Source organism: Trachurus trachurus (assembly GCF_905171665.1).
Source record: "Trachurus trachurus genome assembly, chromosome: 20".
NCBI lineage: Eukaryota > Metazoa > Chordata > Actinopteri > Carangiformes > Carangidae > Trachurus > Trachurus trachurus.
In genome coordinates this window covers 11,082,161-11,101,175 of record NC_139911.1, presented here as the reverse complement: position 1 = coordinate 11,101,175, position 19,015 = coordinate 11,082,161, and the positions used below count along the sequence as shown (strand labels likewise).

Below are 19,015 nucleotides of genomic sequence, written 5' to 3'. Positions count from 1 at the left end.
CCACACTTGTCGCTCCATCCCGATCAGGATTATAGCTTTGGCAGGGATCAAAATTAGTCTCTGTGCCTGTTATTTCTAGAGCTTTTTGATTGCCAATCTGCAGCATTGTGTCTACAATATACAAGCTGCAGGCGGTGGCTGAGAGCTTTGTACAGTCTGTTTCACTTACAGTTTATTTGATCCTTTAATTGGCCACTGGACTATCTTGTTTTATTATGCAGCAAATCAAACAACATCAATTCACAGACACCTAATAATGACAAAACATGGTGCTCACACACTGGCAGTCTCAAATTGTATTTCCTTATTAGCGGCCTGTCTGGTTGAAAATATGGAAATTATATTCATACTCAGACAGGTAATAACCAAAAGGCAAGGTACAAAGTGGGCTGCAAATTAGTCTAAATACCAAGCTCTGTTATATTTGCATATTTTCTTTGAACATATTGTTGGGGGGGAAACATGAGGCCTGGATTTAAATGGTTGCTTCACATTTCAAAAGTTACATCAAAATTCACTAAAACATGTACTGTACACACTGAGTGTAATTAATGATCAAGGCAAGCACCTTGATCTTGGCATTGAGAATTCACTTCTACATGATTGATGTGATCAAAAAGATCAATGACATGCATCCAAACACAGTAAAATCAAGGTTTCTGCAGGGTATGCTAAAAAACAAACAAACATCAAAATAGTAGCCAACCCAACATGACTGTAGAAAATAAAGTTATTGCCAATTTGTTGTAGAGATTCACAGTCACGATCAATGTGTCTAAAACATATAATATAACTATGGCTGCAATATACGATTGAAATCAATCAGTTCATCTTATTATTTTCCCTTGATATATATTTCATGGTTTCCTAAAGCCAAAGGTTACATTCTTAGTTCTTTCGTCCAAAACCAAAATAACATTATCACATCAGACAAAACAGCATCTCCTAATATATTTGATGTTGGAACAGTTAATATTTGTCATTATTGCATAAAGTGATTAATCGCCCACCCATTATCTATACAGTACCACTTCAGGGTTGAGGCTGGAGCCATGGGGCGAGGGAACCTTCTTGATGTGCCTCGACAGTGCCAACCACTGTGCCACCATGCAGGCTTTTCCATTAATCAATTATTATCAAAATGGTTTCCTTTTAGTTTGCTGCAAGATCATGTCTCTAATTCTCCTCAAATACATCAATATCCACCCAGTAGCGTATTCAATAGTCCATTATTCTACAGCCTAGCCTCCTGTAACAGACCAACCAAATTCTTCATAAACTACTCCTATCATAAAGTAATAGCTGAAAATGGATTTTTTTTCTTCTAATCTGCAAAGTTGACACTTAAAAAATAAATCAAGCTCATGAGTTCAGCTGAGCAGCAACTATTAAGGGCCATTAGTGACTGTTAGTGACCACTGTGGGGGACAATGCTAAAAGTGTCACTGGAAGAGACAATTCGTAAAGTTAGAAAATTAAACCGTGTAGCCTAACTATCGGTTGTGTAAAAAACTCAATAAATAAAAAAAGAACTGATCATAAAACATGCAGTTAAGGGACAATATCCACCTAAAGTTGGCAAATGTTCCTATATAAGCCAACATGAGCATTAAGGGGCTGAGTCATTTCTCCACTCAGGGGTTAGAAAGGTCACTTTTAAGATCAAAATACATTTTTAATTGGCTATTATTTCACTCTAGATATGTGACTATGATATTATGACTGGGCTCATTTTTCACATAAATAGTGGCTCCCTCCTCCCCCTCCTCCTCCTCTGATTTAAAGATGCCCCTCTCCCGCCCTCCTCGGTCGCCACATATCCCCACCCCCTCCGTGTTTTCGGGGATGGTGTGGTCCAGGAAGCGCGCCTCTCCTCTCCTCTCCTCTCCGCTGCTCCGCTCCGCTCTCCTCTCCTCTCCGGCTCAAGTGAATCAGCTGACGAATGGTATCTCCCTCCCTCCTCTCTCCCGGATGGATCGCGCCGCTGAAGCCGGGCAGCCTGAGCGCTGACACAGGAGCAGGTTGCCCACCGCTCGCTCTCGTCCTGCCGGATGTCGAAACGACCCAGCCTCGCGTTTTAAAAGACTCAGCCACCTTATAATAGAGGTTACTTTGTTTCATCTTTCGCCCCGGGCAGGAAGCTGCCTGCTTCCCCTCACCATGGCTTCCAACTTCAACGACATAGTCAAACAGGGATACGTGAGGATACGGAGTAAGAAACTGGGGGTGAGTACTGTTGCACTTGCTTCTTGCGCGGCGGAGGAGACACGGGAGGAGGAGGAGGAGGAGGAGGGGAGTGAGGTTGTTGGAGGATGAAGAGGGAGAGGAGTTCCAGTTGTTTGCGGTCTTTAAGCAATTCAGGGGCGGCTGCTGGATTAAGAGAGAGGGGCTTTAATTTGCTCCATAGGAAGCTGCTCCCGCTGTGGAGCTCTTCTAGAGAAAAAACAGATTAGAGCAGCACGAGCAGCGGCCAAGTTTTCACTCATGCTTTTATGTAAAGAAAGAAAAAAAAAAGAAATCTGCTCATGCTGAGATGTTAAGATGATTGACAGCTGGGTGTCATGTGCGTGTCTTTGTAAATTGTAAATCACATCCCCACTAATGCTGTTTTCAGTTTCTGGATTGTAACTTTATTGTCTTTGAGAAACTTAACACCAAATGTTGTGACTTTGTGAAGCTGCAACACTTTTTTTTTTTTAACCAGAGGAATAAACTAGTCAGAAAGAGAAAATATCATAGAGCAAATGATGCCACTTTTGACTGACATGTTTTGACAGATATAAACCACACAATAACATAGGCTACAAACATTCAATTTAGCTATACTACATCATTTTAGTGTCATAATGAGATATGAGTCCCAACAACATAATAGAAAAACTAGGAATGCTGTTTATCACCACTCATTCTGTTATCAGTCAGCGCAGCCTCACTCTACTTTAACTTTCTTTCAGCCTTGATGAATTATGCCCAGTAATGAAAAGTGTCATTGAACTCCAGCTGATTCGGTGTGATTGCGGCTCCTTGGTGCCATGATAATGGATTTCCTTTGAGATACAGCGAGTAGAAGGCACAAAAAGAAAAAAAAAAACGGCTTAACTGCTTATGTTGAAATGAATGATATATATTCAATTATGTGTGCCTTATTGTGTGACTCATAAAGCCATCTGCTTTTGTTCATACTTCCAGCTCATTACACTAACAGAGCGGGCACACTCCCTCTCCTCTGATGAAGTGTGATGATGGAGGCTAATGATGTCTGCCTCCTCACATCATCACCTGGTCTCATCAGCACTATTCTGCTATTGTTTACCGCTGTTGAGGCTATCTTTGATTACTCTTTGAGAGTAATCATTGTTGAGTAAGAGAAACCTCCACTGCTTCTGCGCTCAACATAATCCCAATTATAATAGATGAAAGCACAAGACACTTGTAGTCGTTAACATGCAAATTAACTCGCTCCTATACAGTCGGCTCGGTTTATTTACTTCTTGCATAATGTTATTAGCTCAATGCATTCAGAGGAACAGGACATGTGCGTTTGGAGAGGCTCTGGCTTTGCAAAGCTGGTGAGGATGCACGGCACGCTGTGTTGGGCTGTGCTGGAGGTATGGATGCCATATCTCTGCCAGTTCCACATCTCATCCTGCTGTTTGTGGAGAAAAACAGTTTGTGTCCTGATCGCCCACTCCCTCAGCCCTCCACCGCTCACTGCTGTTTCATCATAGAAAAGCCATGCTGCGATGGCCTCAGAGGACCTTGGTGGGGGTAGACAGAAAATATTTATCCGTCTCTTAGTTATTCCAGGCCAATACTCATTCTGAATCAGATACAAAAACAACAAAACTGAATAGGTGTTTGTACGCCTCATTCAACAGGCAGTGATATGCCTGTGATTATTGCTCCTGTTTGATTAGTGCTTCTGTGGAGAGAAATAGCTTGTTGGTGCTAAATGGCATAATTTCAAGTATTTTCGACAGAGATGAAAATCCAAATGTGTGACAGACACGCATGCGTGGGTGGACTGGAGAGATACACATCTGGATGCAGGGGAAATTATATTCAGAGTTGGCTAAAATCCAGAAAGTGTTGTTTTGTGGCCCATTTGCAACGTGAACCCTAACATCATATTTACTTCATTTTATTTCTGTCTAATTTTTGACATTCATCGATGGCTCAATAATGTTTGTGGTTACTGTGAGAGGCATGGAGCATCATTATTCTGATGCATGCAGACCCACATTCAGGGTTTGTAACATGGAAAGCAATGTGCTCCCTTTTCCTCCTCATAATAATGCTGCCAAAAGTGCAAACCACACCTCTAATGGTCCATCCTCTCACTGGGACTGGTATCATTTAATCAAATGTTTGTTACTCGGCACATCCTAAGATTGTTCTGACATTCAGTTTCAAAGAAAAAGGAAAACGAAAGGAGAAATCGTCACATATGATAGGCAAAAAAAAAGAAGTGCTTTTGCTTTTAAAAATTGTTGCTTTTTCTGTCAGTTCACCTTCAAAACTAAAATCTTAAATGTTTAACTCATAATAACAGACAAATGTTCAGGAATGTTGACTGAAAAACAGCCTTATTTTGATCTATCTGTACAATTAGTGTCATTACTAATCAATCTGCAGGTTATTTTCATGATATATCGGATTCTTTTGTAATAAAATGAGAAAGCACTGTTTGCTTTTGTCTGTCAAATAACTCAAATATCCTGTTCACATTGTGACACGAGAATAAGAAGAGCAGCAGAGAGAAGCGGGAATCAGACAATGATTTTGCTTGCAAACAATTAATCGATAAGCAAAGTGGTGGCGTTCATTTCTTGGAATGAAAGGCTAATCATTTCATTTTTAGATGCCACTTTCGGTTTTTGACAGTTTCTGATGATCAGTGCTACAGACACATTTCTGTTGCTACCAGTAAAGCGCTAGGGTTTGACACCCCGCCCACCTGTCAGAGTAACTAGATGTACCTTCTCAAATGGACTTTTAGGCCAGAAAGGTCCTGGCTGTTTTCATCCTCATGGGATGGTTATATCATATTTTTTATAAAGTGTGTTTAAAGGTCTTTCAAATATCACATATCAAGACTTTGCATCACAGTTGACCTTCTAATGCTCCCATCTGGCTCTCCATTGCAATGCTGTGTCATTTAGAATGTATTATACATTATTTTTTATTAGAAAGTGGTACAGTCGAATGGTTCTCTTTATGCGATACGTATTAAAGTGGCCATGCCAACAGCAGCAGCTTTGGCTGAATTCATCAACATCCGTCAATATGATTGGCTCATTTCCAAACCCCATCATGTGTGAAGGTTGAGGCCACGAGGTCAGGTCTGTGTTCTGCAGAGTGATCAAAATTACCGAGCGGGGCACTTTCTCTCCTTTCGCTTTCTCTTTGTTTGTCTTTCTCCCTTTCTCCTGGGACATGTGTTTTCTTTTTCCACGGACATGAATAGGAACGATTTCCTACATTAGCCAACTTCTTTGTCTCTTTGTTGGCTGAGGAGACAACGGTGCAGTGTTCTTGAATGCACAAGTAGTTTCTCTCTCTCTTTCCTCTCCTTTCTCATGTTTCCCTTCTTTCCCTCACCTTACCACCCATTCTCCCCCCCCCCCCCCCCCTGTCCCCCGCCCCACAACCCCGTCCCCCAGCGTCTCACCTGTACTCCCCACACTTCACAGTGTCTCTCTCATCTCCCTCTCCCCTACATTATCTCTCTTCCCTTTTTTCCCCTCTTTTCTTCCCCTTTATCTGGCTATCTCCCCTCACCTCGTCCCCCTTTCTCTCTCACCTTTCTCTCCTTCACTGGTTTGCAGACAGTTGAGAGACTGAGCACAAAAGCATCCTATTCATCACCCCACACTGCACCCTCCATAACCCCAACAGGCTATTCCCCCTGACACCGAGCAAAGGCCCATACACACACAGACGCACACAAACACACACAAATTGGCTCGGTTCAGCATTGACGAATTGGCACACACATGCACCCGACAAACAAGTAAACAATCTGCTGCCAGAGAACAGTGTGTGGATTCTCAATTAATTTTAATCCTGTGGCTTTGTACCATACAGTATTTTTTTTAACTACATGAAGACAAACTAAACGCTCACAAGAGCAAAATATAAGTGAAATATCTCAGCAAAGAGAAAACCATAAAGTCTGGCACAGTCTGAGAAACGGCAGTATAGTGATGTTGCCATTTTGCAGATGTTATCTCTGAGATGGACTCGTCTTGAAAAGCTGAATAACATGACCTTAAGATGTGTGTCAGTCTCAGCCCAGGTGCATGTTTCCCAGGTTTAGGACCAGTGTGGTAAACAGAAAAGGTCAGATGTTTAATATTTTCCCCTCGTCTGTCCAACTTTTCTTCGAGCCTTAACAAAAATGGTCATTTAAGTTTGCTGCAGGTGAGTCTGTCTGCCATTCAGGCTCTCCATTCACAAACATGTTTTGACACTTCAAAGGAGCTGTAGATCCGATCCTGGCTCAGAGGCAGATATGTAATATTTTAGGAAAACGCGGAGCACATAGCGTGTAGACTTCACACACAGATAGGTTCTTGTTGAAATTTTATTTCTCACTACAGTAACATAACCAATATTTTCACCGAGATTAACAGCACACACAACAAACTCAACACCAACTTCTCCTTAAACGATCAAATATGCAGTAGAAGTAGAAGACTAGAATTCAACTTGATTTCAGATATTTAAAACAGTGAGTAGCCTACATGTAAAGTGAAGGAATAATGAAGAACCCACAGCAAATGTTAATACTGAGGAATATGTTGATTTTTCCCAAAATATTATCATTTAGTCAGAATAAATTTTCAAGACTCTGACTTGTTTTTTGTGTTGAACTGCAGCGCTGCCTAATCTCCTTTAAACATATGCCTAAATAAAATTTGAATAAACAGACTGATGAGCAAAGATCCAAAAAATGTATTTACTTAATACAATGTACCGTTAATGCAGTTTGTGATGAGAAAAGTACATTTTGAAAGTTGTTCTTTACTGCCACCCAAGTGCAGCTGTGAGAGTGCGTTGGTCAAACCAGAACATTAAATGTCAAAACAGAAAACACATTAAAAATGCATTACGTCTGGCCGAGAATGAGTAGGAGTGTGAAAATACAATCAGCCCAAAGTGTGGATGTAAACAAATAATACAGGCTGAAAATTTAAGTTATTCATCATCCTAATACAAGGATATCATTTGCAAAAACGCGGTTTACAGTCCTGTTTATGGATTTACTGAAGTGATTTGGGATCTTAAAATTGCTTTTTTATGAGTGAACCATTTCACAATCTTGGGTGTGCACGCAGTTTGTTGTTAGGGCAAATAACTGTATGTAATTTACGGATTGTGTACGACGACTACTGCAGCACAGGACTTATTATAATCCCTCCATTTTTGGCCTTGAAGGAAGGTTTTAGGGAAGTTTAATGTGTGAAAGAGTGTGTGCTTTTGTTACAGTGTCCTATCCCATGATACAGCAGAAATTGACAGTAAAGAATAGTGGCAAATATGTTGTGACTGCTTGAATACATCAAATTACATGGTTTAATACTCCTAACTCGTGGCTTTGAATGTTTAGTCCTGAAATGCAAAATCCATGTACAGTAGCTAGCTACCTATCTGCTCGAGAAATGAAGTAGGATAGCTTAGGCTACTTGAAAAGTCCTGTAACTGCATGAAACTGCTATTTGGGAATATTTTAGTCTGACACTTTCAAGTAGGCTAACTAAAATCATCAAAGCATTGACTTTGCTTTGCATGTCTTGTTGGTGAGTCAAGGAATTAAGTTTAATCTTTAATTGGTGGTTAGTGCTAATGTTAGCTATATAGCTACTTAGCTAAGCATCTTAAATGACAAGTTGTTGTGTCATTCGATCAATAGGAAATCTGCAACCACCCTGATAACTGACACGTTGCCTATGTGCTTTGCCAAAAACACTCTCTGGTTCCAGCGTCTCAGAAGTGGAAATGAGCTGTTTTTCTCAGTTAAAGATGATCATAAAATGAATATCTTTGGGTTATAGGCGTAACAAGCACATTGAAAATGGCACCTTGGGCTCAAATAAATAGTGATGAGCTGAAACTTGTTTTGCTTTGTTTCTTGATTAGGCTAACTGTCAGGTTGGTCAATAAAGAAAACTATCAGTTTCAGCTTTCAGTCTGTTTTGTTTTATGTTTGAAATTGTTGCAGCACAACACAAATAAATACTAGGCTATGTAATATTATATTTCAATAGCCTACATGTGAAAACTACTTATCCACTTGCAATCAGTTTCAAGCAAAACAACTCCTAAGTCATCTACAGCAGTTGAGTCATTAAAGGTAATGCACTGCTGAACAAAAGCCAATTTTTTTGGCCTCCTCTCCTTTTCAGTGAGGAAGCCTCAGCTTGGACTGAATACTAGCCTATATCTGTGATATAAACAGTCAAGTGACAAGACTAAAAACTAAGATTTCATGTGGGTTTTTTTCTAACAGAAAACTTATTGAGGAGCCTCTAAAATTTGAATTGGTGGGTTCTGTCGACCTTTACGACTTGATACTCAACTGGCAGAGAAAAAGAAACTCATTACAGTGATGATTGATCGAGACATTAACAATCAAATAACACAGTTTTGTCCTTTCGGTGATTAGATATGGGACAGAAGTACATTTTTTTGACTCACTTGTGCCTTCCTCTCCGCTCTGTCTGCAATCATTCCCTCCATTATCAGTTATTATTTCTCCTTTGTCTCAGCTCTTTTTGACTTACAAGTGGGCATTTGTATTCTGCATCCAGTGGCCTTTACATGGACAGTGTGTATTGTATTGGTGTGTGGGTATGTTCCCCCTTGTTGGTGCACAAGCAGCACCCACCAAGGCAGAGGCAAAAAGAAGGAAAAAAAGTGGAGAACAATGTGTCTATTGTCCAAGATGGCACAGCCATTTAAGATAGGATCTTGCCACTTTCATGCACTCACTATTAACAATGACAGGCCGTCTAGAACGGTGGATGTCAGGAGATCTTTCACCCCAGGAGCTGTGCTTGTCAGTGAAGTGTAGAAAAGACACAGTCAGCTGTGCTCGTCTTGTGGAAGCAATTGAGACCTCCAAACAACATGGATAAATGTGACTCCGGTTGTGCAAAAGAAATCAGATTATATCAATTAGCAAATCATTAGATTCTTTCATCCTGTGGCCACAATTAGCAACGCTCTCCACTCCATCTTTCTGATTTGCCAAATAGGAATTTAAAACGTTGCAAATGGAGGGTTTTTAACATGCTGAGGTTTGTTTATGAATGTGTGCCTTGTGGGTGCATGTAGTCCACTTGCAGTTCTTCTTTCTGTTTTGTGATAGATGTTTTTGGACTCGGTGCATTAATTCACAGATATGCAGGGCTATACATTCTGTGGTCATTTCCGTTGGTTTCCATCAGCTTCCTCCATCAGACAAAGACCTGAAGACAAATTACCAGCTCTTATTGGCCCTGATGAATTGCATCTCTAGCAGGATATGGGAACAACAGACCAATAGTCGTTATTCATTGTGAAAAATGTCCCTCTATTATATAGTTGCTTTCATAAATAAATCTCTGCCCGGACCTCACTTGAACATTTCACATCATTGATTCCCGTTGTTCCTAATTATCAAAAAAGCTTTTTGTCACGAACAGGGACAAATGTTGTTATTAGCAGTTGGTAATGTCCAAAGCCCACTTGATAAAGGAATTCACCATAAAAAGACTTGTGAGTAATAATGCCCCATTGTCTCTTTTCCTCTCCTCACTCAGTGTCTGCTCTCAGAATACCAGACAGAACTTTACTTTCAGTCCCGACCACTTTTCCTCCTCTGTTTCTCTCTCTTGCCCTTTCTTCTTCTTCTCCTCTCTCTTGCCCTCTCACTGTTGCTTTCTGTCCCGTTTCCAGAAATCCATTCGTAGACACATTGCGCTACTGGTGTTTTCTGATGAGCTGCTTTGTAAAGTGCAAAGTTCTATAATCCCATCGGGGGAGAAGTCTCTCTTCATGGCTATTTAATCTTTCCAGTCCCAGCGGACCCTGCATCCTGACAACGCACAAAACATTTGCTTCAACACCATACATTCAAGCAAAGATGGAAAAAACAGCAATCTTATACAAACAGACCTTTTCTCCATCTGTTTTTGTTCTGTTCTGTTCTCCATCATTTTTTGAACCGCGCTATCAGTGATTGATAGAAATGTCAGTCTATTTTTGGTCAATCCAACACTTTGGTCCAGACTGAAGAACATCTCAGAAATGGTTTTGCAAATTTTGTTTAGACAATCATGGTCCCCAGAGGATGAAAAGTAGTGACTTTAATCTTTTTTCTTTTTTTTTTTACTTTTCATTGTGTTTGTGATTCTGTAAGAGCGGTCCCCAACAGGTTGGGTTATGATCTCTGATGATTTTCATGTTGCCACTTGTCATCATTGTGACAAAACCTTTAAGTTTGTCCATTGCTTGATTTTACCATGTTCAACTAAGATAGTCAACGTTGTGTAACCATTGCACCTGCTAAGTAGGTGAACTATGCCCAGTCTTCCACATACTCGCTGTGCACCCTGAATGACATGCACATGATGAGTGAGTATCAATGGGCCATAAAAATCCATAGCATTAGCTAAATGTAACTTTCTCTCTCTCCCCTCAACAGGACGTTGCCACGTGATTCTACTTGATCCGTCATTTCAAATTGAAAGCCCTCTGCAGAATTGTGGAGTCGCATTTTAACGGCACAGCAGAAACAATAAGTTTGATATAAGCGGAACTGAGTCACTTTCTTTTCTTTTTTTGCCCAATTTGCTTAATTTTTTTTAGCTTTGTTAGATCACTTTCTTTCAAGATGATAAAATGGAAATTCAAAACTCTTTCAGACATACAAAGATGTTACATTTTGTTGGTTAGCCAGGGGTGTGTGTCAGTTGTGTTTTACTCTCTTTCCTCTAAAAGATGTTTTTAATTAAGTTAGTAAATGACTTACTCTTACTCTTTTGTCATCTTGTGTATGTGTGTGAAAAAAGAGACCTAAAGTATTGTCATGATATCTATTCATACCTAAATTAATTCCTTTAATAATGTTAGCAGGGTGATTTTTGAAAGGTGAATGTATTTCGCTCTATATTCAAGTCTTATCTGATCCACATATTTCACCTCCCACGCAGGGCTTGAGCTTTACAGATCTCTGTGGTACTGTATTGCTACATTGTGCAGATACACTGGAGACTCACCTATAAAACACCAGGCCTAGAGGAATCTATCATAGCTCCATTAACACTTCTGCTTCATCCTCTTCTCCTCGCCTTCCGCCCCTCATTAATCAACAGACCAGCCCTCGAGGCTCTACTCTGCAGCTAAGCTCACTTCAGTTTGTGTGTCTGTGTGTGTGCGTGCGTGCGTGCGTGCGTGCGTGCGTGCGTGCGTGCATACAGTATGTGAGAACTGTGTTGGTGTGCACTTGCATAGGTGTTTTCATGTCTGTATGTGTGTAGATATTTGATGATGTCCAGTTTCTAGAAGGATTTTCTTTCCGTTTGAATCGTTGCCTTCAAATGTAGGACAAAAAAAATCAAAAGACCAAAAAACTCCATCAGAGACTCCTTCAGAAGTTGTTGTCAGTTTGTATCGTCTTATGATAACGGTCAGTCATCTCTCTCAAACTGCTTCCGAAGTCAATTTATTCAGCATGTGATCAGGAGAAATTTGATGTAATCAGATGTTCAGAGATGAGATGTCAGAGCTGACCTGCACAGTCGTACAGTATCAGAATTGAACCGAATGAATTCATTCTAAGAACAAAATAAAAAAAGAAGTTCCTCCTACCGTTTTATATTTGAATCACGATCTATAATGAGTTCTGCTCCTGCTGTTACCTTTCATCAGCCTGCTTGCCAAGCACATTCAGTACAGTGTGTAGCCAAAGATAGCCTCAGCTGTGCTCTATGTGTGTTAAGGGGAGTTGTCTTTGTGCCTGTGCTCTGAATTCACTCATTGCGGTGCATAGGTAAATATCATTATGGTCTTGCTAAAAATAAAATAAATATATTATTAAAATTACACCTTATCTGCTTGGAATGCAAGCAAACAGCCTTGTTGAATAATGTAAATTTGCACAAGCTGGAGACTAAACAAGGCTTTTTTAATGTGGCGCTAATTGTTAAGCGCTGTATTATTAATGCTCTGTTGAGAAAACCTCGACCTTGGAGTGTTGTGTACGGAGGGAAGGGGGGTGGGGGTGGGGGGGCAGTTCATGTCACTGGCCTTGGTGGGAACAATGTTTGTTTGTGTTTGTTTGGAGATGAGTTTGTACCCCACTCCACCTCTCCCTCCCCCCTCCCTCTCTCCCCTTCCCTCCCCCTCTCTTTCTTTCTCGTGGGAGTTCTTTTAATAGTAAAGAGGTGACAGTTTACCTCTGGCTGAGCACTGGGGTGACAGTGTGGTACCTGCCCAGTGCGGCATGAAACGACAGCTGACTCACTCACGCTGCCGGTTCGAGGCGGCCTAGATTTAAAAAAAAAATTGCACTCCATTCTAATGAGCCGAATTGACCTCAAGTGCGGGGCCAAGGCGATCCGATCCCCTTTTCTATTAGACAGCTTTTAATATTTCCACAAGAATTATTGTCCAGGGAATGAATTTTGGATAAGTTCTGCCAGGGGAAATGGAGCACACAATAGTAGCCTTGGCAGTGGCACTTTGAGCGGATCATTTAAAGGTCATAATGGGAAAAAATGGCTCCTTAGAGTCATAAAACAATTGAAAACATGGGGTTACAGGAGGGAATTCGGAGTGAAATATATGATAAGAGAAAAGAGTGAATAAGGCAAACTTTTGACCCATCATGAATCGTAGTGGGGGCTTAATATGCCAGCAGATTAGGACTTAACTAATTTAACAAAAGGAAGTTTGAAGCGAAAGCAGACATTGGGGTCAACATTAACTGGTGTAACCCCACTCTCTCCCCATTCACAAACACACCTCCCTCCCTCTTATGTTCCCAGTTGTTCGCTCCCATTTCAGAGAAATGTCTGTCGGACGAAGTGATAATTGCATTCCTCAATGATTTCATGCTGAGACACACAGTGACACTGAATCACAGCCCACTTAATCCAAGGGAGTGTGTTCTTTGGGAGGAAATGAGACAAAAACAATATGACAAACTCCATCGGACCGGCTTCTTTGACATAAAAAGTGCGCGTCCACAGTACATCTCCCTCCCTTTCTTTTTTTTTTTTGTGCACACATGTGTGTTTACTCCCCCAGTGTCCTCTTTGATTTGCAGACCAAATGTGGCTGAGTCAAGTTCGTTCCAGCGAGCACAAATCTCTAGCCTCTCTGCTTGTGAGGGAATAGTTGTTGCAGACACGGAGCCCGCTGCTTTCCCAGCTAACCGTATCAGAGAAGCAGCCCAGACATCAGTGAGCGAGTACCTCTTTAGAATTAATCCTTGGAGGGGGGGAGGGTGTGGAGGGTTGGGGTTGGGGTTGGTGGGGGGGTTGACTGTACCAATGTACGCGGATTACTGCTTTTAGGGCTTCTGATGAAATTCAAATAACAAACGCTCGCACAAAGTGTCCTGGAAAACACTCTGCGTTTCGTAATATCCTGCTAAACATGCATATTATTTGCTGGAACACCGCGCAGCGCTCTTCGCCTCACTCGATTTCACAGTCTTTATTGATATGATAATCAAGTGGTCAGCTAATGGTAATTAAGAAGAAAGGGGGGTTGCGTCATCCACTTACTTTATATTCTTTTCCCACACAGGTTAGTCGGTCACTTCTGAAGCACTGTATTTAGTTTCCATGTAACAACCCCTCACCTGTTGGCCTAGATGCTAATTTTGCTCGTCTGGAAGCCGCCGGCGACTCACGCACCAACACACCCAAGTGAAAAATAAGGCTTTGCCTGCATTACAAGCTAGACCTGGAGGTTCTGCGGTTTTTGTGCATTCAGAGCGTTTTCTCCTTCATTTATGGATTTAGTAGAGTTTAACATTCATCCTGGCTAGAGGCTACACAGTGGTGGACATCTCATTCCAGTCTCATAAAGAAAATAACACCGGCCCTATGTGTTGCTGCTCTGTGTCTACGGAGGTCTCAGTGTGCTTGTTGGCGTGGGTATTCTGCCATAGTCAAATCCCTCTTTGTCTGTGTGTTATTGTCTGTGAACGCTCCAGCCTTGTACATGGATTAAATGGAAATTGCTCTATGCGTGTATGCGTGTGTATGTGTGTGTGTGTCTGCAGAGGATTGCTGACTAAAGCTGTAATACATAAAGAGGTTTGGATGAGGGATGGTTTAAAGAGCAGGCAATTGTCATAATGATGACTTAAAGCAAAATTGCACCTCCACCCCCCCCCCGTAAAAATGCTTTACATGCATGCGAATCCACCGCAGCCTCGTATACCGGAGCTAACAGCGCCTGCCAACCTGTGTCACTGGAATCAATAGTGGCTAAAATATACGATGGGATAACTTTGCCAGAGTGGAGTAAGCAACATTAGAAAACTGCATGGGTAGATTATGGGATTATGATTGTGGTTTAATCCTTTGTCCTCCTCTTTCCTGTAAAAACAGTGTTTCCTGTCCTAGGGCTTGTTCCCCGAAACGAAACGGTGCATGTATCCAAAAGCTGTGACGGGAGCGATATGCCAACCTGTTTACGCCACCCCTCCCCTCCCCTCCCCTTCTCTTCCTGCTCCTTCCTCCCCTCGCTCCCTCACACCTGAGAGAGAAACTTCAATATTGACCTACATCTCCTTCAGAATAATTTGGCTGCTATTTTTGTGCTGTACTTAAAAAGAAAATGCTCTGCTACAGTCGCTGCATCCGCGCGGATTGCACTGCTTCGTTTTAACTAATGTTTGCCTGTGCAAGGTTGTGCTGCCCAGCCCAGCATGGGTTAAACTGCCCTCACCCCCACTGTAACAAGCAATGACTGCACTCCCTCTCTTCTCTCTGCTTGATAATTGAAAGGAGCTTTGTAAGATCGCCTGATTGTCGATTTTCCAAATATCTTATACAGTACTTCATGTTATATTTAAATTCTGGATTAAGAAGAAGAGGGATTACTTTAAGATATACAGCAGTGGTCGTCGCTGTCATCTATCCTCCATGCTCTGACCACAAGTCCTATTTAAAAGTGTAATTTATCATGGATCCTAATGGAGGGCTGCAGCCAGTTCTCTCCATGGCCCTGGCCTGTTGAGACACTCTCGCCACCTCATGATCATTTTCACTGCTTGAAACTTTCTTTCATGCTTTTTTTTTTTTTTTTTTGCATTTTCTAAATCCCCTCCATTGCCCGCTTTTATTTCTGTTCCATCGCAAAATCATCATGCTCTTTGTCATACTGGATGGATGGGTCCATTTCCTTTGACGGGGAATCAGCTGGAACCTGTTGTCCATCATATTTCATGCCACATTGTGACCAGGATCTGTTTTTTCAGCTATACGCATATACTCGGTGTGTAACGCCACAGAGTCACAGCCACACGGCCTTAACAAATGAAATAAGGGGTTACTAATACTATGATATTACATTTCTGGACCAGTTTAGCTCATGAATGTTTGATGAGAATGTCCAATCATGCATAGACACAAGAAAGAGATGAGGAATGGGAGAGGAGAAATTTAGAAGAGAGAGAAGGGCAAGAGGAGAGACGGAGACAAATCAGGCTTGGAGAGAAATGGAGGAGGGGGAGTGTGTGTGTGTGTGTGTATGCGCGTGCATTAGTGCATGTGTGTGTGTGTTTGGGATGGAGTTGGGGGGGGGGGGGGGGGGGCAGTGATTACTTGCTGCTGAGGTAGCACTGCATTACACATGAGGATTTGGAATGGCCCAGATAAAGTAATCTATGATTAACTGGGGCGCGGCTGGCTCACCACCCTGCCAACAGCTGTAGTCAGGGGCGAATTACAAAATTATGGGATGTCCAAACATTTTAGATGCAGCAGGAAATATATTTCAGTAGAGGGAGGGGTGGTGGGGTGGTGGTGAGGAGGAGTTAGGTGGGATGAGAGTTATGTATGAAGTCAAAGGTGACAGCCGGCGGTTAGGGAGGAGAGTGACAGAGGGATCACGGGTGCAATTAAGATGAACTTCTGCAGCCGTCACGTTTTGGCAGAGAGTTTGTTGAAACGGCGGAACGGTCCTGGGAGGATTTGGGGAAGGGGAGCCGGAGGCTTGGGGGTCGTGGTTGTCGGAGTGATCGCTGCAATGATAGCTGTAACAACTGTCCGACGGGATAACAAATCAAATTATAAAGATGGACACAGCAGCGCAGACCTCGCCGCTGTCTGAAATTGATTGCCAGCACCGGGAGCTGATATCGCCGGGCCTGGTCTGTCATAGTCCATCAGGCGTCATTATCACCGGGGGAACAGTGTAGCTTATGCAGAGCTGAATGAGGAGGAAGACTTGATGAGCAGCGCTGCAAGGAGTTTACCACAAAAAACAATGAAAAAAAAGCAAATGGAAACATTTAAAGTGGGCGAAGCTCTGTATCAGAGTGTAGCCTACTCAAATTGTCTTTGAGGTCAAAAGGTTCAAAAGTCTGCAGCCGATCTATAGACGGTCTGTACTCACTTTGATGCCTCAAGCTGAAGGCTAACACATGCTCACAGTGATAAGAATCTCATGTTCTCATGTCTCAGGTTTAATGTTGATGCATGTTTGCATTTATTAATTAGCAGTGAGGTTCAGGCTTCGAAGCACGTATCATATGACGCAACCGATGACGCACAAAGTCTTGCTTCCCATCTGCTTTCAATATCCGTCCTTTCTAATCATGGAGCGACATTTCAAGAATAAGAAATGATGCATTTCCATGACTTTTAGTTAATAATACCGATTGACATTTTGCGTACGAGTGGCTCGGTTGTATCTGTGACGGATCCACCGAGGACAACGAAGACTTTGATCTTATTACTTCTGATAATTGGATGGGATTTTTTGTGTTCCTCATCTGTGTAGCCTCTGTGACAGATTGTATTCCAAGGCGTTGGAGATCAATTTAAAGAAGTAAAACAGTCTTAGTCTCAATGTGGTTTGAAGTTATTATTTCTTAATAAAAAAAGGAATAAAGTGTTTTTTTTTTTTTTCCAGAATTGTGTTCCATAATACATAATGCAGTCCTATACGCCCACACTGCACATCGACTTCTCAGTTTTCACACTTCATGCATACAAAATATGCTGATTGCCTTTACAGTAATTACAGAGGTATGATCATGGTTTCCATTTGTGACATACAAACACTTGTATTTTCCTGTTTTACATTCTGGCCAGTACATGTTGCACTGTAAACATGAAACACCAAGAAATGAACCACTTTGCTGAAACGGTTCAGTGCCTCATTTCACCATCACGGCTAATTAGCGGCAGCCCGCTATAAGTAACAAGACGTGTTTATAGTGTCGTCGGCTGTGAGGAAAATGCTTAGGATTTTTGGGGCATTATTGAGTCAGATGTGTGTCGCTTCTTTTGTTTTGTTTTGTGGATTTGGAAATCCGAATCAACGGTTCGCTTGTTTTGTTTTTGTACTGTTGTTTGTGCCTTTTGGAGGGAGCTTCAAAAGATGTGTTCAAATATCACGAAGAGCTTCCAGCCAAACTTTGTCTCGGCTGCTGTACTAGTTTTTATTATTAATTTCATTATTTTGTTAGGGGAAAAGTTTTATGTATAAAGCTGAAGGGGTGGATTCCTTGAATATCAACAGAGACTAACATTTTCTTACGCTTTGGGAGTTTCTAAATTCATTGTAGCTGAGAATTGTTAAGAAGAGTGTGTTTCTTATGAATAAATTTGTTTCTACTTCCCATCCTATTCCATATGATTTCATTATTTTGTGTCTGAAAATTAGGATTTTAGTAGTTTATTTTCTTTTTTCTACCCCTAACCCTCGGGAGGCATTTATTTCTGAGTTGAGGCTAAATCTGCTCTGTTACCATCATGCCTAAGTGTTGCAGGACTACCTTGATTGAAGTGCTCTCATGTCCTCTATTGTGGAGCAAGTGCGGCAGCAATCATCTTTAAATCGGAGTTTGTAGGACACATGACTCATCGAGAGGTTACAAACCCTTCCCACGTTCGCCCCTTTTATTTCTGATCAAATATCTCAGGAATAATAAATGCATCTGCACCTCTGAGGTATTGCGATTGTGTTTCAAGACTCACTAGTGCTCCCAGAGAATCTTACCAGACATCTATTTTTATTCCACTGTGTGATTAGTCATTTACCTGAAGCGGGCTGTCATTGGAAATCATTTTCATATCTTTAGACAGTTCCTCAGTTCATCCAAATGATGAGTGATTTAGCCTGTGGGGTGAATGGGGTCTATATTTTATTGAGAGGCGAGACATTTCCTCGATAATGCCCAAAGTTTCATAATGCTCTGTGAAGTGAATGGACCTTGTGTTTGACCGAGACTTCAGAGCTGACTCATTACCGGGGGTCCGTGAGGTGTCTGCCTCCCTAAATTCGCCACCGGGCCTCTCAGTCATGACTCCACACTTTGTTTTATATGATATATTCTGACGAAACTACCTGTCAGGAACCCAGGCTGAACTCAGAGGCATTTATTGTTTCATTAAATGTCACCGCCCCGCAAAGCAAGGTTTAGTTTATATGTAGACAGATGTGTTCTCGGCGTCCTTTTGAACCTTTTGTAAGAACACCATCAAACAGTCTGCTTCCATCTGTCTCTCTATGATCATACTTTGGCGTGACTCCCTCTTCTAGTCCTCTCATACGACTGTCTCAGTGTGGTTGTTGTAGTGGAGCTGGTGTTGATGAACTAGCTGCACCTTGCCAAGTGCCTCCTGAAGTGTTTTCCTCACCACAGACGGACCTCCCTAAAAGTGAAGCGATTGCCCTTGAAATGTTCTCTCCACTTGGTTGCCTTTTGCTGCTGCCTATTTTTCACACCACCTTGCAATGTGTGGTGATGTTCTCATTTTCTTTTTTGATAGCATAGAAT

At 41.7% G+C, this 19,015-nt stretch overlaps 1 protein-coding gene across 1 annotated transcript in view; it reads left to right on the top strand.

Moving 5' to 3' along the window:
• The first annotated feature begins 2,012 nt into the window (after positions 1-2,012).
• Positions 2,013-19,015, top strand: part of dok6 (docking protein 6) — a 41,008-nt gene continuing 24,005 nt past the window's right edge. Inside the window, exon 1 of the mRNA XM_083995439.1 lies at positions 2,013-2,226. Coding sequence (XP_083851565.1) covers positions 2,161-2,226 — 66 coding nt within the window. The 5' untranslated portion in view covers positions 2,013-2,160. The remainder of the gene's footprint in view (positions 2,227-19,015) is intronic.